General features: G+C 47.2%; 1 protein-coding gene across 2 annotated transcripts in view; it reads left to right on the top strand.

The window, feature by feature from the left end:
- The window catches only part of SCARA3 (scavenger receptor class A member 3), a 38,662-nt gene that overhangs the window by 7,495 nt on the left and 10,190 nt on the right, over window positions 1–20,977 (top strand). The window contains exons 2-5 of one of the 2 annotated variants that reach the window (XM_061425073.1): window positions 8,525–8,623; window positions 10,124–10,243; window positions 15,174–15,272; window positions 16,322–17,365. In XM_061425073.1, coding sequence (XP_061281057.1) covers window positions 8,525–8,623; window positions 10,124–10,243; window positions 15,174–15,272; window positions 16,322–17,365 — 1,362 coding nt within the window. The remainder of the gene's footprint in view (window positions 1–8,524; window positions 8,624–10,123; window positions 10,244–15,173; window positions 15,273–16,321; window positions 17,366–20,977) is intronic. The other variant, XM_061425074.1, reaches the window with a different exon arrangement.

Below are 20,977 nucleotides of genomic sequence, written 5' to 3'. Positions count from 1 at the left end.
ATATTTTCTTACTGAGGTTGGTGGAATCTGTGGATGTGGAACCCATGAATATGGACTGGCGTTTGTTTTATAAACACACACACACACACACACACACACACATATATGTATTACAGTGACAGTGTTAGTCACTCAGTCGTGCCCGACTCTTTGGGACTCCGTAGACTGCAGCCTGCCAGGCTCCTTTGTCCATGGGATTTCCCAGGCAAGAATACTGGAGTGGGTTGCCATTTCCTTCTCCAGGGGATCTTCCTGATCCAGGGATCCAACCCACGTCTCCTGCACTGCAGGCAGATTCTTTACCGACTGAGCTACGAGGAAAGCCCTATATGTATGTATAATAATTGTATTTATTTGGCTGTGCCGGATCTTAGTTGTGGCACTTAGAATCTTCGATCTTTGTTCATCGTGGCATGTGAACTCTTAATTGCAGCACATCTGGTCTTTAGCTGTGGCATGTGAATTCTTAGTTGTGGCATGTGAGATCTAGTTCCCAGACCAGGGATGGAACCCAGGCCCTCTGTGTCATTGTGAGTGCAGAGTCTTAGCCACTGGACCACTTAGGGAAGTCCCCCAGTTGGCATTTTGAGTTTATCACAAATAACCAGGGATTGCTTCTGGCACTCCGTGGGTCGCCACGCCAGATGTCTGCACAGTGTGGGTGAACCTTGTGTAGTAGAAATTTATGCCACCCAAATGCCAAGAGTGCCCCAGTGAGAACACTGAGGGCAAGAAAGGGGAGGTAATTTAGGGTAGAGAGGGAATCTGCCCACAACCTCTGTGGTTATGGAAACTGTAAAAGGCAGCTGATGCTGGGAGCCATAGGCTGGCTCTGAGGATTCAGGCAGAAGTGGTGGGGAGGGGAGAGGGAGAGAAACAATGCCTGTCCCAGAGCATCAAATGTGGATTTTAGGAATGAAGGTGCAGAGAGGCAGCAACTGTCACAGGGAAACAGAGCATGATACCTCTTGAGCAGGAGAATCTGAAAGGGAAGGACCAGTTCATCAGAGCAGAGAGGAACAGACAGATTCCCACCCAAATATAGACGCATCTGCAGCGGAAGACTGTGGCGAGGGGGTCATGGCAGAAGGCTTCCAAGGAAAACAGTTTTTCAACCTTAATTACAGCATTCTCCCACCATAAACTACAATTTCTCTGCGACTTTAAATATAGCCTTGGTTCCTGAGAAGAGTCCGAAGTCTTTATTTTTACTGACCCAATTGGCTGTTTTGAAAACCCACTCTGTGAACTCCATAGAAGATAATCATCAAAATATGTTCCTTGAAGTTCCTGAAGAAAGCCCTTTTATTCAGTTCCTCGAATCTCTCCCCCTCACTGACTCTGATGGGAGATTGCAGTCCCAGAAAGGCCAAAGAGTGAATTAACTCCACATTTTCGGTCAACCAAAAGCAAGCCTGAGTCGACAGCCACTGTTGTGTTAGCAGGTTGGGGCTATTTTCTGCCTCCGCAGGGTGAGGTGAACCTGGTCTAACCTCAGAGGAGCCAGGAGTCACACCCAGCCACGTGCCCAGTCGGGAACCTTCAAATCAAACTCTCTAGACGTGGCCCTGTGGGAGCCGAGGCTTGAAAAAACAAGGGCGTTCCCTTGTGGCTGTCCCTCTGATATTTGAGTTGGATGACACGACCGTAGGTACGGACGAAACAGAGGCTCTTTCAAATCTCCAGTGGTTGCCACTGCTTCATGAGACTGAGCTTGCAGCGCTGTCTTCGAAGGCTAATTTGTTTGTAAAGTTCATTGCTTGGAATTTGGGTAGAGATCTCTAGGTGAAGTGTGGAGCCGATTATGCCTTGGGTAGGTCATGCGGGATGCTCCCTCATGACAGCTCCCTCTAGAACAGGGGAGGCTGAAACGGACATACAAAGTCTTTGAAGTTCGGTACCCAGAACAGCAGGCTGTCCCCAGTTTGTCCCAAAAGAGAGGTTTTCCCAGATACTCGTGGGTTCAGGCATTACCCTATCCCAAGGGTATACTCCTTTCCCAAGCCCCACTCGCTCCCGTCCCAGTAGCCTCTATCCTGGAGTCAGCAAAATGAAAGAAGGATGAAAAAGAGACAAAATACAACTAGAGCCTGTGTCTGCCTTCCTGGGAAGGTGACCTCGTTTCAGACACCAGTGGCGACCTCTCCAAGCATCCCAGGACCCGGCAGCCCATAATATATGACACGATGGGGCTCCTTCGTTTTCAGCATGTCAAGAAGCCCTCGATTTCACGGATGGTTTACATTTGATGCAGGAGAGAACTGCAGCCTGAGTTGAGAGGGCCGTAAAAATGCTGGTGGGATTCTAAAGTGATCAACTGGACACAGATGGAGAAAATTAAACCCCTCTCCCACAAAAAGGGAGTCTTTTTAGCCTATAGGAGTGAAAAATCATAACCCTTGCCGCAGCCCTGAGGAAAGAGAGGGGAAGCAGATCCCAAATTCTGCTGCACCACCTCCAAATCCCTCTTTCATTCCTTTTCAATCCAAACATTAGGCCCCTCCCTGTATATTCTTTCTGCTCCTTTAAGCCTTTGCATCCTGAATTCATCAGAACTCCCCAGCACTCCCTCGCCATGCAGAACTCTAAAAATAGATCATGTTTAAACCATATTTTAAGTCATTAAACTTTTTTTTTTTTTTTTGTAAAACTGAGCTCTTAATCAAAAAGGGCAGAAGTTAGCAATACTCTAAGGATGCAGGCCTTCGCAAAGGGTCAGTAAACCCATCTTTTTTGAATATCCGCTTGAGGTCAGCCCTATGTTGAAAGAGGCCCAGGAAAGACCTCCTGACCTCAAGGAGGTGACAAACTGCTGGCAGGCCAGACGTGCAAACAGATGCCGGGCCCAGATGGATAAGGCTTTTCTGAGCTCTGTGGCTTGTGTGTGTGTGTGTGTGTGTGTGTGTGTGTGTGTGTAGCTAGTGCAAGAACTCCATAAGTGTATTTGCATCTTGCTTCAGATCACTTCCCTGGTGGTTTAGATGGTAAAGAGTCTCCCTGCAAAACAGGAAACCCGGGTTCAATCCCTGGATTGGGAAGATCCCTTGGAGAAGGGAATGGCAACCCACTCCAGTATTCTTGCCTGGAGAATCCTATAGACAGAGAAGGCTGGAAGGCTACAGTTCATGGGGTCATGAAGAATTGGACACAACTGAGCAACTAACACTTTGACTTTTCAGATTGCTGGGCATTTAGGAACCACTGACTAGCTAACAGATCACTTAACCTCCCTGAGCCTTTGTAACATGGTAAGTGGGCTCTGTGACTTAACAAGCTCCCTTCCCATTCCCCCTCTCTCTGAAAACTCTGGAAAGCCAGGGCACCCAACACTAAATGACATGCCCCAGAAGGCGTGGGAACAGGCAGTGCGGAAGATGGACTGGGGAGGAGATTCTTTTCCTGCCTCCGCAGACTCCACTTGGTCCAGTGCAAGGGGAGAGTACAGATCCTGCCTCATCCACCATCATCTCGCCCGTCATCGCCTTTGTGTCCTCCAGCCAAGCTCTTCTCCATTCTTTAGGTCTGTCTCCTCTCCCATCCTCTCACTGGCTCAGTCGTGGTGTAATGTGAGTATAATGAGTCCATGCTTGTGAACAGTTTGGCTTCTAAAACCCTCACAAATGCTTTGGATTATGTTCTCATTCAGAGGAACAGGGCTGGGACAGTTGCTACAGCCTTCCAGACGTAGGTAAATGAGGGGTCCCCAGGGTCCATGGTTCAGCGCTAGTAAACAGGAAGTTTGAAGGATTAGAAAGAGAAGATCTCTTTGGGGACGCTGGGGAACAGTGCTGTGAGTTATGGAGCTGAGATGTCAGCAAAGGGAATGGGGCCAAACACTTGTGAAGTCTCTCGTCTAAAGAGAGCCGAGATCATGCCCACCAGTGGTTCCCTTCACGTGGGCTACCCCGCGAGGCATCACATGGGTCTCTGTGAATTCCCACTTGCTCACGACTGCCCATCTTGGAGCTCTCGACAGGAGAGCAGAATTATGACAGAGCTGTGTGCTTTCCGAGGGAGTGTTCGCTGAAGGTTAGTGTTAATCTTGCCTAATTTAAGCCTTCCCAGATTCCCTGCAAAGGCTATAAGCAGCAAAGTGATGAAATTGACCCTGGAAACAGAACAGGGAGGAGACCTCATCACGGGGGTGGGCAGAGAAGCCCCACCAGGGGAGGAGAGAAATGAGAAACGGCAGGAAGGCCTGGAAGGCGTCTCCGCTCTAAGAATGGAAGGAATACCTCCCCAAGGGACCCCAAAGGCTGCGGTATATCCAACAGCATCATTCTGGCTGAGATGTTGGGGGTGAGAGGGCCCCGCTAGTTAGGGTGAGGTTTTGGTGGTCAGGGCACAGAAGGCACTGCCTCGCCTGGGGCACTGCTTTATGGAAAACTGATGGCAGTGCTGGTAACCTCCCAGGCAGTTATCCTCTTAAACTCTTGGCAGATTGATGATGGGATAGCAGCCCAAGACACAAAGCAGGGCTGAAGAGGTTGATTTCTTAGGATACGCAGAAAGGGTTCCCATCCTTGTCAGCCTTCCTTCTGCCACTGTGCCCACTCTCCATCAAAGCATGCACACATACACAAACACACACACACACACACACACACACATTCATGCACACAGCTGAAAACACACTAACTCCATCACACAGAGGGTACCTGGAGTCTGTTACTATGGAGAGGAAACTCAAGCAGGAAATTCAGGAGGTTATGATACTGTTACTGATCAGGGTCCTTGTATTAGAGGGTAGTTGCTTTTACAATGTTGTTTTACTTTCCGCTGTACAGCAAAGTGAATCAGCAATAAGTACAGACGTATCTCCTCTTTTTTGGATTTCCTTCCTGTTTACTTTTTCTGAAGCTCTCGAGGGTAATTTACATACATCATGGTTCTTTACTTCTGAACACTTCAGCGTGGATTTCCTAGGAACAGGAAGATGATCAGGGTACAGGCATGAACTCCTGCATTTGCTTCAATTCTGTATCTAATTTACCACAGGTATTCTGATATTCGTTGATCAAATAATCCCCTCAATAGATTTCCTTTTCCCTCTAGCACAGGATCCATTCTGACATTAAGGACTGTATTTGGCTGTCATGTCAATTTCACCTTGTGTTGTCTTTTTAGACTCTAAAATTTTTGAAAATTCAGTCCCCCACCAACTTTTTAAATACAATTTTCATGCTGTGTTTTTCTCATATTACCTCATGATTCAATTGGGGTTCTGCATCCTTGGCCAATAATTTTGTAGATGATGGTGTGTCCTGCTCAGCCGTCACATCTAAAGGTATACCCTGTCCATCTGTCCCTCTCCTGGTCAGTGTTGCCTGGTTTCCTCAATGTATAATTACTGAGGCTTTTTTCCTCCTCTGCAATAATAAGTAGTCTAGTCTGGAAGGAGACACTTGAAGGTGGTGTGTAAAGGCTTATACATAAACAAACATACATGCTGTTCTTCATCAAAATTTTCCCAAGAGGTGGCACCCATTGATGGTTCTTGCCTGATCTGGTCTTGACCATGATGATTGCTGATCCCCCAGCTCCAGAAGTAATAAGAGCCCTCCCTTCTCCCTGTCAGTTCGTCTGTGGTATGGATTCCTATTTTTTTCCAATGAACTCATAATTGCATAATTATACTTAAATATTTCAATGTTCAAGTTGTTCTGGCTGGTTTCTGTATACTTGTGACATGCCCCTATCATTTTTTTTTTTGAGCAGTCCCTTAATTTCTGAAATAGAAAGATGTTCCAGATTCATCTTCTGTCTACCTTCTGCCCAACCATAGAATTAATCATTTCTTCAAGGTTCCCTGGTTCTTTTTAGTGGGCAACGGTATGAGAGACCAAGATCTGGATTGCTAGGCATGCTCAATGCTATTTTGATATCTTTGCTTCCTGGAAATTTCAACAAAGTTATGTGTCTACACATAGCTACAAATATAGATACCTCTATACCTATATGTGGATGTAAACAAATATATTCATACATAAACACATTTTAGAAATTATGAATTCCCACTGATACCTTCAACTTCAGTCCATCCCCAGAGGGTTCTTTCTTATCTCTTCCATTCTATATTTCTGATCCCCTTTTCCATCGTGAGATCTCTGGGTCCAAACCAATCAATGCATTTACTCTATTTGCTCAGTCTTGAATTAATCTAAAATGACTTCCAAATTGCTTTACCCATGCTACAACAACAGAATAAGTTTCTTTGAAGGTTCAAGATTTGTTTGCACTTCTTCCCAATCCTACCCTATCACACCCTAGACTGAGGTTACACAGTCCAAACTATGTCATAATAGATTAGTTTTTTCCTTGTTTCTCTATTTAGTATATTTATGGTATTCATTCCAGCAAGCAAGACTTATTGGGTTCCAAGTATTTTTATTAATAAAATTTAATTTTTCAATATGTAAAAACAGCATAATTTTAGAAATCCAAACTATACACAAAATTAGAGTGAGAGGATGGTGACTTTTCTGTAGTCTTTTCCCCCAGTCCATCCCTTGTAGAAAACAGTGTTGTTGTTTTTTCGCTGGGACTGTTCCTGCGTTTCTTCTTTTAGTGATAAGCATATATATGGATGCCTTCTTATTTTCCCTTCTTTCTTGTGACAAGGGTGGCACATCATAGGGCTCCTCTGCACTTTGTTGTTTTCTTGTAATACCTCCCGGAAGTGACTCCACGTCAGCTACTAGAGATTCCCTGTTCACTGCATCGCTGTGCTGAGCCCCACGGTGTGTATGGATGCCACTGGATGTTAGTCAGTCTCCTGTGCTTGCATGCTTAGATAGTTCCCAGTTTTTGACATTACAAATAATCCTGTAATGAATAACCTTGCCACACATATTTTCAGATTGTCGGAGGTATTTATCCTAGACAAATTCATAAAATTGTGATTGCTGGGTCAAAGGGTAAATGCATATACTAAACCCCCTCTACAAGCCTTGGGCCATTTTTGCTTTCAGACCCCAACTCTCCACCACCTAGGCCAACAGAGTGTATTGTCAAGCCTCTGCTTTTTTGTCAATCTGATGGGTGAGAAATGTTATCACAGTGTAGTTTTAAACTGCTTTTATCTTATAAGTAAAGTTAAACATCTTTTTATTTATTTGGGTACCACTTTTATATCTCTTTTCATAATTGTTCTGGTCTTTTGTTCATTTTTCTATAGGATTTTGTCTCCTTTATTTCCTCTATTTTTAAAAGCTCATTATAAATTTGGTATATTAATTCTTCATCTGTGATGTATGTTGCGAATATTTTCTCCTTGTCATTTGCTTTTTTTGGCCATGCAGAAGTGTTATTTTACTGTTTTACTTTAATGTAGTCACAAGTATTCATCTTTTCTTCTGTTGCCTCTGGATGTTCAGGCATGGTTTATAAAATCCCCCACCAGATATCTCCCAAGCAGTTTGGTTGTCATCATCAGCTTACACCCCCACGTCCCATCACAAAAGCCCTGGTCAGCTCAGTGCAGACCACCTCATTTCTCAAACATTCACTGGGATGTTTGTGTTCACGCTGCCTATTTTGGGCATCTTTCTTCTGGTCATTCATAAAAAGACCAGATCTGGTAAGGAGGAAGGGGTATGCAGTGTCTAGGGGAAGGGGAAGAATCTTCTGAATGAAGGAATGCCTCACTTGGGTCTTATTTAGGGAGCACGAGTTCCCAGGGAACAAGCACTAGATCAGCCTTCCGACATGAGACCTGTTCCTGCCCCAGTCCCGTCCGCCCTCGGCAGGTCCTGCATGAGGCAGCGTGTGAGGCAGAGCCCATGCCCATCCTGTATCCTCACACCGCCCCCTCCTCCTCTCTGCAGTGCCTCCCACCCCTCAGCTGGGCTGGACGCAGAGTCTTGATGGAGACTGTACTGGAGCCAGATTCATCCTTGTCCCTGTAGAAGCAGAATCCTGCTTTGTGTACCATGCGCCAGGGATGAAAGTGTGCTGAGTCACACCATGCAAGCTATATTTCTTCTTGGGCTCCCCTGGTGGCTCAGTGATAAAGAATCCACCTGCCAATGCAGGAGACATGGGTTCGATCCCTGAGTTGGGAAGATGCCCTGGAGAAAAATGGCAAACCACTCCAGTATTCTTGCCTGGGAAATCCTATGGACAGAAGAACCTGGGGGGCTGCAGTCCACGGGGTCACAAAGAATCAGACACGACTTAGTGACTAAACACCAACATTTCTTCTTATTTCATGCCAGGGATCTGGGCAAGGTGTAGATAGAGTGGGCAGCTGGGCTGGCCTGTGTATTTTTGCAAGTTTGTCAGAGATCATGAACTCTCCTCTCTCAGATGTTGGGATGTCCTGGTCCCTTAGCCATTCAATCCTGCCCTCCATCCCCCTTTGCTCTGATTACCATCAGATCACCTGGAGCTCAGGTGGGCTGACTTAGACCCAGAGGTGAGGGTGAGCACAGGGGCTCGGGACTATAAATGAACGGGGCATCTGGAGAGGGGTGGGTGCGGCAGGGCCCCAGCCTGGGGTCTGACGGTGCTGGCTTCGTCTCAGTGAGGTCAGCCGCTGGTGACGGAGATGCGCTGTGTATCACAGAAGAGGAGCTGGCTGCTGACGACGAGGACATGCCGTCCTTCCCATGCACACAGGAGGGTAAGGGCTCCGGAGCGCCCCTCTGATCCTCTCTCTAGGCTGAGAACCACCCCGCCCCTGCCCTCAGCCCCAGGCTGGGGAGAGACTTGCCTATCCGCATGGCTTCACCATCCAGGCTGTTCCTTCCCCACTGCTGCCTGGAGGCTTAAAGGGTGGAGTTGCACAGGCCTGGGTTATGCAGTACGGATGAAGTCAAAGTTTGTCACACGTGACATCTGTCTCCAGGGCTACTCCTGAGACCTACAGGGGACCTCTGCCATCTCCCCCAGGGCCCATCTTCCAGAAGTGTCCCCTTCATCATGCCGCTTAAGTGGTCTGTCCTTCTCAAGCTCACGGGACACCAGCTTGGCATGAGAAACCAATGCCCCGTGAACTGTTATTTGGCATAGGGCTTCTTGGCGGGTTTCAGTCTAGATTCTCAGCCTTGGCTGTGCATTGTCATCACCCAGGGATGTCTGAGACCAACCCTCAGAAATTCTGATCTCTTGGTCTGGAGTGTGGATGGGCATTGGGGCTTTTAAACATTCTTGTTACTCAAAATGCGCAGCTGAAGTTGGATCCATCTTAGAAACTGCACAGCCGGGAGCGTCACAGCTTTCTCGCTGGGCAGTGACCACCTCCCAGCGTCTCCAGGAACACTGGCTTCCCTCCCGCTTCTGTACGAGGGACCGATGGACACACTGGAACCATCCGTTTGGATTCCAGGAGAACTTCAAGTGACCCCCAAAGTCTGGGGACTAGTGACCGACCTTCTGGTTGGCCTGGGACTGAGGGGTTTCCCAGGAGGTGTGACTTAGAGTTATTAAAACTGAGACAGTCTTGGCGAGCCATCCTGGTTTGCCCGATTCCGAGGAGTTCCCTTAACAAGAGACTTGCAGTGCTAAAATCCGGGAACATCCTAGGCAAACTGGGAGGAGTTGGTCACCCACTGGTGAGACAAGGCTGGCTGCCCTGTAGTACAAGATCACGACTAAGGCTGATGTTTTGGGCAGGGGTAATTCCCTACCATGTGGGCTGAATGACAATGCCATGGAGACAAATGATAACGTGATGCCAGTGTTCTTCCAAGTTCCTGACTCTGGTCTCACCTATTCCTAAAAGCTGTGGGCTTCCCAATTGGTGCTAGTGGTAAAGAACCCACCTACCAGTGCAGGAGACATAAGAAATGCAGGTTTAATCCCTGGATGGGGAAGACCCTGTGGGAGGGCACAACAACCCTCTCTAGTAATCTTGCCTGGAGAATCCAATGGACAGAGGAGTCTGGTGGACTACAGTCCATGGGCGCTCAGAGTCAGACCTGACTGAAGCGACTTAGCACACGTGCCCATTCCTAAAAGCTCCAGGACCTCGAGAAAAGGCAGTGAAGTGGGTGGAGATGGAGACCAGCGACAGCCCCCTTTCCGAGGATGGTTCAAAATGTGCCGAGACAGGCCAGACAGGGGAACTGGCAGCCTCCACCACCGGGCTGTTTTTGTCGCCACCCCTCCCCAACCCCCACAGGCCAGCCGGGACCCCGCTGCAGCCGCTGCCAGAAGAACCTGTCTTTGCACACGTCCGTGAGGATTCTTTACCTCTTCCTGGCCCTGCTCCTGGTGGCTGTGGCTGTGCTGGCCTCTCTGGGTGAGTGCAGGCTGCCAGCAGCATTGGCTAGTCCAGGGCTTTCTATCCCGGGCTGTGGGGGAATTTCTCATCAGGGGTCTGCTGGGCACCAGAACCCCAAAGACAAGCACAGATCTCTGCAGCTCAGGACCCACAATAGCATCTTCCTGGCTAGGGGCTCTGAATGCCTGCTTCAAGCTGTGAAGACTGGCTCCTAATTTCTGGTCAATAATGAGCTATGTGGCCTTGGTCCCTCTCAGGACCTCTGTTTTCCTACTGGTAGATGACAAGATGGGCTTCCCAAGTGGCTCATTTGTTGAAGCATTCTCCTGCTAATGCAGGAGACGCAGGAGATGTAGTTTCGATCCCTTGGTCAGGAAGATCCCCTGGAGAAGGGAATGGCAACCCACTCCAGTGTTCTTGCCTGGGAAATCCCAGGGACAGAGGAGCCTGATGAACTTCAGTCCATGAAGTCACAGAGTCAGATACAGCTGAGCATCTGAGCATGCACATGCCCAAAGGACAGGATAGGACTCCGTTTCCGCAGTTCTCAGTTTCAGCTCCATGTTAGAATCGTCTGGGAGCTGTAAAAACTATGATGCCCGGGCCCCACCCTGGATGATGGAATTAATTCAGTATTTAAGCTCTTCAGATGATTCTGGTGTACTTCTAGGCTTAAGGTCACCAGATCAGATGACTTCTAAGCCCTTTCCGTGGTCCTTATGTTTCTCAAAGTGAGGTTGGATGCCTATCTGCATCAAGGTCACCCCCAGGATCTGTTAAAACGCAAATTCCTAGTCTCACCCAGACCTAGTAAATCAGAGTCCTGCCGGTGGGGCCCAGGGATCTGAACCTTGGTGGTTCTCATACACTCAACAGTTTTTATGACAGTCTGCATCCTGCCAGATTCAAGTAACCTCTGCCTTCTGTAGGCTTCCCTGGTAGCTCAGTGATAAAGAACCCACGCGCCAGTGCAGGAGTTGACAGCTTGATCCCTGGGTCAGGAAGATCCCCTGGAGGAGGAGGAAATGGCAACCTACTTCAGTATTCTTGCCTGGGAAATCCCACAGACAGAGACGCCTGGCAGACTGCAGTCTGTGAGGTCGCAAAGAGTCAGACACGACTTAGCAACTAAACACCACCAACAACAACTGCCTTCTGGATGCTAACCATTTATGTTTAAAAGTAAAAACAAACTTGAAAACTTCTTACTGCGATCCCATTCCATTCCTAGATTCATTCTTTAAAACTCTTCTGTACAAAGGCAAGCCAGTAGGTTTGCTTGCTCCAGTGGACTAGACACTAGAGACATCTGGGCTGGGCCTCGGGTGAGGCAAGGGAGATACGGAGGACGGTCCCTGTGGGTGCCGACCCTGCACTTGTATGACCCCTAGGATGGGGTGCTTCGTCCTGACCCCTCTTAGAGATATACAGTAAGTGGCTTTCCCCACTTGAAGGCGAGAGGCCCGCACGTTAATGATTTGAACAAACAAATCCTTGTTGGAATCATCTTCCAATAATCCTGAAGGTGTTAATGAAATTCAGCACAAACCAGCACCTCCTATGTGTCACATATTGAGAACACTGAGATGAGTCCATTGTATTTCATCCTTAAAAGGAGTGGTTCTCAATCTTGTCTGCAGGTTAGAATTCTTTTGAGAGCATTTTAAAATGTATGTGCTGGAGCCCTTCTTGCCACGTGAATGAAATCATAGTGTCTGGGTAAGACCCAGGCTTTAATCATAGAGGAAAGCCCCCAGGCGATCCCGATGAAGTTGGAAGGTTGGGGAACCACTAATTAATCATAAAATATTATAATAACTATTATAATAGTTATATAGTAATAATAGTTATTAAAATAATTATAATAGTTATTAATTTATTAAAGTGCACTCTCCCTGTTTTCATTAAATTATTATAACTGCATAATAAGATTAATATATTATATTATTTATTTATTAATTATAACTTTAATTGTTAACTATTAACTTAATAATTATTAAGTTAAATATTATTATTAGCTTGTTATATTATTAATTATAGCATTAATATTAACTTTTCAATTGTATAATAAGATATTATTGATAAATAATAAATAACATATTAACATGTTCACAGGATTTACCTAGTGGTCCACTAGCTAAGACTCTGCAATCCAATGCAGGGGGCCCGGGTTCAATCCCTGGCCAGGGAACTAGATCCCACATCATTTCAGCTAAGAGAGAGCCACAGCTAAAGATCTTGCATGCTGCAATGAAGACTCAGCACAGCCAACTAAAGAAATAAATATTTTAAAAATAAAAATTTTTTTAAAGAAAAGAACTTCCCAAGCCCCTCACCCCCACTCAACTCCACCTCTCTCTCTGCTAAATCACATCACAGAGTCTGGCCATCCAGAAAGTGGCTGAAATCCCTGGTCAGAGGAGGGTGAGGAACTGTAGCCCTGCCATTTAGAGCCAGCAACCTGGCCACTGGACCCTTAGTAGTTGCTGGTTGGCCCTCAGAGAGCCTCAGCTCGCAGCACCCATGGGGCCATTAAGACAACTCCAGTAGCACACGGAGAAGAGCCTACATAGGCACGAGAGCCCTTCAGAAGGATGGGCAGTCACTGAGTGCCCACTGGATGCCCCCTGGATGCCAGGCGCTCTCCCATACATGATGGTCATGAGTCCTCTGAACAAGGCTCTGAAACGGGAGGCTGGCTCCACTCCACATACAAGAGGGCAGAATGGGAGGTGAAATGATCTCCTCCAAGATCCAGGGTGAATAGGCTGAGGATTATAAGAACTGGGGGTGAGCAGTGTCTCTGAGAAATCAAAGGAGAACTTTAGATTTTCCTTTTTATTTTCACCTCCAGCCTGGGTGTCCCCACTCCTTAGGATGGTGCTAGCCTTGTTCATGGGGTTTATAATCTAGAGTACAGTTCGCAACCTTTTTTTTTGTCAAGGGCTAGGAAGTAAATTCAGACCATGTATTGACTTGGTCGAAACCAAACTCTGCCATTGCAGTGTTCCCAACAGGAGGGAATTTTTATATAATTGCTGAATTGTTTATATAGAGTATGAAACAGACATTAATGATTTTAAAGTGACTTAAGGCTCAATAAGAAAATGTCCGTGACAGGATACCAATAAAGCAAAATAAAATAGATGAGATGTGCAGAACATCCCAATTTTGTACTGTTGTCTTCTAAAAAATCCATGTATCTGTGTAGCGATAGGGGCTTGCCTGGTGGCTCAGTGGTAGAAGACCAGCCTGCCAATACAGGAGACACTTGCTCGATCCCTAGGTCAGGAAGATTCCCTAGGGAAGGAAACAGCACCCCACTCCCATTCTTGCCTGGGAAATCCCATGGACAGAGGAGCCTGGCATGCTGCAGTCCATGGGGTCGCAAAGAGTCGGAAACAGCTTAGCAACTAAACAACAACAGTGTAGCTATAAAATGGCTGAGATAAATAAGGTTTGAGATACACAAAAATGTTGATGGCAGCTGTATCTCGGTGATAGGATTAGGAATAATTTTTATTTTCTTTTTATATTTCTTTCTTATTTGTCTCTATTCTAACCTATGGTCAGGTTATAGTTCTAAAGTCTGAGTGGATGGAAATTATACATGTATATGCATTCCTGTACTCTTGCCTGGAGAATCCCATGGAGGGAGGAGTCTGGTAGGCTACAGTCCACGGGGTTGCATAGAGTCGGACATGACGGAGCTACTTCACTTCACTTCATGCATGATTTATGTATTATATATTCTAATGCATACATATATGCCCCCATATGTATATATACATTTAAGGGAGATATGTAAAGAGATTATCTATGCCTATGAGTGAGTGAGTGAAGTGAGTGAAGTCGCTCAGTCGTGTCTGACTCTTTGCGACCCCGTGGACTGTAGCCCACCAGGCTCCTCCATCCATGAAATTTTCTAGGCAAGAGTACTCGAGTGGATTGCCATTTCCTTCTCCAGGGGATTTCCCCGATTTGGGGATCGAACCCGGGTCTCCCGCATTGCAGGCAGACGCTTTACCATCTGAGTCACCAGGGAATCCCTTATCTATGCCTATAGATATACACTAAGTCCCCTACATACAAATGAGTTCCATTTCAAGAGCATGTTTGTAAGTCTGGTTTGTTCGTAAGTCCAACAAAGTTGGCCTAAGTACCCAACTAACACAATTGGCTATATAGTATAGTATTGTCATAGGTTTATAATACTTTTCACACAAAGAATACATAAAAAACAACCAAACACAAAAAATAAACACAACATTTTTAACCTTACACTACAGTAACTTGGAAAGTACAGTAGTCCAGTACAAAAGCTGGCGTACAGGGGCTGGCATCGAGTGAACAGGCAAGAAGAGTTACTAACTGGAGGAGGGAGAGGAGGTGGGAGACGGTAGAGCTGGAGGGTCATTAGCAACAGGAGGCAGAAGGCAAGCTGCGATTTCACTCACGCCTGACACTGACGGCACAGGCTCTCTTGCTCCTTGCGGGATTCAATTCTATCTACCCTCTTGCTTCCAGACATCCTGGGTTTGAAATAAAGATATTATACTACCGTGCTCTATACAGCACTCTACAGTAAGCTACACAAAAGTGCACCCACTTGTAGAGGATGCACGTGTGTGACAGTGTACGCCAGACACGTGAACTAGCTTACGTGATTGGGCGTGCAAACGCACGTTCGCATCTTTGACAGTTTGAAACCTGAAGGTTCACATGTAGGGGACTTCTGGATATAGATATATAGATACACAGATACGTTTTTGAGAGAAGTGTGATAGACTCTGGCCATTGAAACATCTTCCCTTACAGCCATTGGGAAGCCCCTTAGAAGAAGAGTGGGTGGTTTTGGCTAACGAGGGGCTGATAAAAATGCCTTCTCAACAAATGACTGCTGTTTCTCTGAGCTAAGCCCCTTTTTGCATCCCTGTTTCCCCTGAAGTCTTCAGGAAAGTGGACTCTCTCTCAGAAGACCTCTCCCTGGCCCAGGCCATGTATGACAAGAAACTCGTGTCTATGCAGAAAAATCTCCAAGGGCTGGGTAAGTGTCCAGGGTTCAGGTGTGCTAATGACCAGGAAGGAAGGCCAACATTACTTGGAGTGGGACCAGGAATCTCCCCAGGCCATGGTGCCCTGGAACAGGGAAGACTTCACCAAGCTTCTAGGCTCAAGGGAAGGACAGTCATGGCTCCCTACCTCCCTGTCCAAATGGAGAACCCACCCAACAAGGGCTGCTGCCTTGGGATATGCCCAGGAGTGGGGCTGAGAGTTCTGTATGTGGCACAGATCTGCCCAGAGCCTCCAGGTAGAGCAGAAAGCTGAAGACAAGCCACTTGCCTTCATGTATCTGAAGTTATTGGGTTGGCCAAAAAGGTCATTGACACGAACGAACTTTTTGGCCAGTCCAGTATTTTTTTAAGGCTTTTCTAACACTCTTGACAAGTCGGCCCTTTCCTCATCACTGCCTTAAAGTTTGCATGGTTTACAATCTCTTTATCTCTTGCTTTCACAAGACAATCTTGTTCTGAGAATGAGACAGAAAGAGCCATAATATAAGGGTTTAGAGGGAGGCTGCTAGGTGAAAAGAGAAAGTTTTATTCTGCCACTAATTAGCTGAGTCATATTTGGCAAGTCACTTCTCTGAGCTTCATTTCTCAGAAGTCTTAGGGGAAAAACGTTCCTGCACCCTTTTCTCCACAAGCTTATGAGAGGTTCAAATAAAAACAAATATTTATTAAAAAAACTTTTTTTTCAGAACCAAATATTAAAATATGGGGAGAAACTTAAAAAATAAAATGGGAGGTTCTTGGCAACCTTAGAAAAGTTACAAAGATATATTTTCTCAAGACTTTGGTGAGGAGGTGTCCTAAAGCCTACATTTCCCGCAAGAATAAAGACTTGGGGTAGAAATAAGATGGCACAGAGGATAGCGAGGTTTTTCCAAAAAGGATTTCATAGCAGGTCTTAGGGAAGGAAGAGGGATAGGACAGCCACATGCCAATTCATGATGCTCTGAAATACTAAATTGAAAGAAGCAACTTTGCCCTGTGAGCCTTCAGCAATTCAAAATGTTGCCCCTTTCTCCTGAAGATCTGAAAGCCCCGAACAACTGCTCTTTCTGCCACGAGGCTGGGCTGCTGGGGCAAGAGATCAGAAAACTGCAAGCGGAGCTGGAGGGAATTCAGAAGATGCTTCTAGCTCAGGAGGTCCAGCTACACCAGACCTCCCAGACCCACGACCTGCTCTCCACCACCAGCGGTCAAATCTCTCAGGAAATGGGCAGTTGCTCCTTCTCCGTCCACCAGATCAACCAATCTCTGGGGCTCTTCTTGGCCCAGGTGAGAGGCTGGCAGGCCACCACTGCTGGCCTGGACCTGTCTCTGAAGGATCTCACCCAGGAGTGCTACGATGTCAAGGCGGCAGTACACCAGATCAACTTCACGGTGGGGCAGACCTCCGAGTGGATCCATGGGATCCGGCGGAAGACGGACGAGGAGACCCTGACCCTCCAGAAGATGGTCACCGACTGGCAGAACTATACGCGGCTCTTCGGCAGCCTGCGCACCACCTCGGCCAAGACCGGAGAAGCGGTGAGGAGCCTCCAGGCCACCCTGGGGGCCTCATCCCAGCGCATCAGCCAAAATTCCGAGAGCCTGCATGACCTGGTGCTGCAGGCCATGGGCTTGCAGCTGCAGCTGGACAACATCTCGTCCTTCCTGGATGACCACGAGGAGAACATGCACGACCTGCAGTACCACACGCGCTACGCCCAGAACCGCACGGTGGAGAGGTTCGAGACGCTGGAGGGACGCATGGCCTCCCACGAGATCGAGATTGGCACCATCTTCACCAACATCAACGCCACCGACAGCCACGTGTACAGCATGCTCAAGTACCTGGACGACGTCCGGCTCTCCTGCACCCTGGGCTTCCACACCCAGGCCGAGGAGCTCTACTACCTGAACAAGACCGTCTCCCTCATGCTAGCCGCCACCGACCTGCTCCGGGAGCGCTTCAGCCTGCTCAGCGCCCGCCTAGACCTCAACGTCCGCAACCTGTCCATGATCGTGGAGGAAATGAGGGCCGTGGACACACGGCACGGGGAGATCCTCCGGAACGTCACCATCCTACGAGGTGAGAGGCGGGTGGGAGGGGGAGCCTGCCAGGGAGCTCCCAGAGGGGAACGCAGAAGGACCTAGTTTAGGGCGCGGTATCCTGGTGGGCTGATACAGCCCTGCAGCAAATGCCTGGCGCGACTAGCAGCTTTCACATCCTTGTCAACCTCTTTTGGAAAAGTGTATGGCAGTGATGAAGAATCCTCCTGCCAACGCAGGAGACGTGGGTTACATCCCTGGTCCGGGGAGATCCCCTGGAGAAGGAAATGGCAACCTGCTCCAGTGTTCTTGCCTGGAAAATCCCTTGGACAGAGGAACCTGGCGGGTTATAGTCTGTGGGGCCCCAAAGAGTCAGACACAATTGAGTGATTGAGGACGCACACAAGTCTCCTCACTTGCCTGACATACAAATTTGGATTTTTATACGTGGATCTATGTACGAATCTACAGAGAGATAAGGGCAGAGCTATCTTTTGGAAACTCTGTCTTCTCTTGTTTTTTCCCTTCCCTCCCCCTCACTGGTGCTCTCCACCATCTGCCCCTCAGAGGCCCGCCACTCTGATGCCCTCTGCTCCTCCCATCTCACCCTTGCATTTAGGGAGTGTTCTCCAGAGAAATATGAAAGAGAGAGAGAGATTAAAAGGAATTGGCTCGTGAGATTGTGGAGACTGGCAAACCCAAAATCTGCACAGCTGATGTCCTGGTTCAAGTGCAAAGGCTGAAAGCTGCTATAGAACCAGGGAGAGATAGTGTCCATTGAAGGCTTATCGGGCAGGAAATGCTCTGTTACTCAGGGGAGGGTCTGCCCTTGGTTCTATACAGGCTTCAACTGATTCAGTGAGGCCCACCCACATTGGGGAGGACAATCCGCTTTACTTGGTACTGATTTAAATGTTAATTTCGTCCACAAACACCCTGTACACACACCCAGAATAATGTTTGGCTAAATATCCGGGTATCCCACGGCCCAGGTAGCTTGACACCTAAAATGAACCATCACAAGTGCATCCCTCATCACCTTGGCACCCATGCCTATTTCTTTGCTGTTGTTCAGTCAGTAAGTCATGTCTGACTCTTTGTGACCCCGTGGATTGTAGCCCGCCAGGCTCCTCTGTCCATTGGATTCTCCAGGCAAGAATACTGGAGTGGGTTGCCATTTCCTTCTCAAGGGGATCTCCCCAGATCAGGGATTGAACCCGCGTCTCCTTCATTGGCAGGTGGATTCTTCACCGCTGAGCCACCTGGGAAGCCCAGTCACATTTGGCAGGTGGGCAGGGATCATTCAGGGAGCTCCAGGAGACAGGAGGGAAGTACCCACTATCCCAGACAGCATTGTTGTCTCCATGGAGCTCAGACTGGAGTCAAGCTCTCTGATTCTCTGGTTCTCTTTAACCGTTTAGTTTCAAATCTGTGTTGCCTTCAATTTTATGTCAGTAAGCATTTTTGCCAATATTTTCTTTGCTCTAGATTGGTGGTGTTGCAGGGGGCGAGGTAAGATCTTGTGTGCCTGGTGTCATATTTTTTGCAACAAAGCCAGGTACTGAGTATTTCCTTAGTAACTGAGACAGTCTCACAGTGTTTCATTTAAAATATGTATCTGCATGACCTCTAGGATGCAGTGTTCCAGTGAAGGTGTTAGCAGATAGTTCTCATGATTCATCCTCTAGTACTCTTGTTTTCTTAGGTTGCGTTCAATCTAAGAACAACTGAAACATAAAGCTTTCCTCATGACAACGCCTATTCGTTTGGCCTCACAATTTTTTTTTTTTTTTACTTTTATTTTAAATTGGAGTATAGTTGACAATGTTGTGTTACTTTCAGGTGTACAGCAAAGTGATTCAGTCATACACATACTTGTATATATTCCTTTTTAAGTTATTTTCCAGTTAAGGTTATTACAGGATGTTGAGCAGTGTTCCCTGTTATACAGTAGGTCTTTGTCGCTTATTCATTTTAAATATAGCAGTGTGTACATGTCCATCCCAAACTCCCTAACTAGCCCTCCCCTCCACCCTTCCCCACTAGGCTCACAACGTTTGTGGACAAGACATGTGTCACAGATGGCGTGTCTTTATTTTACAGAAAGGTGACCTGAGACGAGGAAAAGTTAAGGGATAGTTCAAGGTCACACTGTGATTAAGATCCTGACCCACCATGGCTCTGAGGTGCAAATGTCTAGTGATCAGCCAGGAGACACTGAGAGTGTGAGCTTGCAGATACCAAAAAATGCATTTCCACTGAGGTCCTGCTTAGGTGTCATGTGTGGGACAGACTGGAAAAGAAGGAAATGGTATTGAAAATATCAGAAGTGAACCGTTTGAGACCCTCATCCAAGTATAACCCAACAATAGTCATGAAAATTTATGTTTGCTCCTGTCCTAATGATAGCAGAGTTCTCATCAAAGAACTTCATCTTAACTGGAGACTGAGGTGGGACATCACTTTGAGCCGCATTTGACTCTCAGTTCAACCTCGGTATATTTATTTAAATGCTATCTTTTGGCTAACATTCTTCTTGGTTGTTAAATCACCACATATAAAGTCTCTCACATCTGAAAGAAGATTTCAGGGACAAAATGTCCATCACTTCCTACAGGAAGTATCATTTATTCACTCATTCATCTACAGACAGGTGCTGCCAGGCTCTCACGCTGGGGCTGGCAATGAGGTCTCCCTCTGTTTGGAGCCAAGCTGCTATCTAGAATAAAGGAAGAGGGACAGCCATGGCCAAGTGCTGACTGAAGGGCTGGGACTCACAAACTATCCAGGAAAACAGCCTGGATTCTAATTTGCTCTGGGTCTTTAGGCAGAATCACTTAATCTTTCCGGGCCTCTGGATTTTGGAGGCCGGGGAGGTGGGGGGGAGGCCTCCCCTGGGAGGGGGAGGGGTGAGGGGTTGTTTTGTTTTGTTTCATATGTAAATCAGTGGATAAGACCAGTTGTTCTCTGAGATCTCTTCCAGCTTTGTGATGAATTCAGAGTCTCCATTTGCCAACCAGAAAGCCTTTGGTACCTGCATATGTTTTGTGCCTCTCATAGAATGTTTCCTCTTAATCTGTATTTCCTCCCTTTCCTCCTCCAGGGGATCTTCCCAAACCAGGGATCAAACCCTTGTCTCTTGCATTGGCAGGCAGATTCTTTACCACTGAGCCCCCTGGGTAGGGAGGAAAATGCCTGCCTGGAGGATTAGCAGGTTTACTTGTTATCGAGCAACAAGGGCAGTCAGCGAAAAGGAGAATGATGCCATCTTCTGCTGGTGCCTGCAAGGGAGCTTACCATAACGCCTGGCCTATTTCTGGTACGTTCTTTCTTCCCGGGCACCATCCTTGAGGAGTGTTTATAGGGCTTACCACCTATGGTTTAGCCACCTATGGCTGAAGGGATGAAGCCTAAGTCTCTGCTCAGTGTTTCCATCCCTTGGCCCTTACCACAAATGCCCACACAGTTTCCTTTCCTCCTGAATCCCAGCCCTGGGCCTTGGCAGCCCTGAGCCCCAGCCCCAGTGAAACTGCTGGAAACCCTTTTCAGCCTCTCTGCCCAAACCACTTACTAGTCAACAAATGGCTTGAGAGGAAAAGAGGCAAAGAAAGTCAGGCTTCCTTCAACAAGTTCCCCTTTCCTGGGGATTCTG

This window comes from Bos javanicus, chromosome 8, assembly GCF_032452875.1.
Source record: "Bos javanicus breed banteng chromosome 8, ARS-OSU_banteng_1.0, whole genome shotgun sequence".
NCBI lineage: Eukaryota > Metazoa > Chordata > Mammalia > Artiodactyla > Bovidae > Bos > Bos javanicus.
The sequence above is the reverse complement of the archived record's forward strand: the minus strand, read 5'-3'. Positions and strand labels throughout refer to the sequence as shown.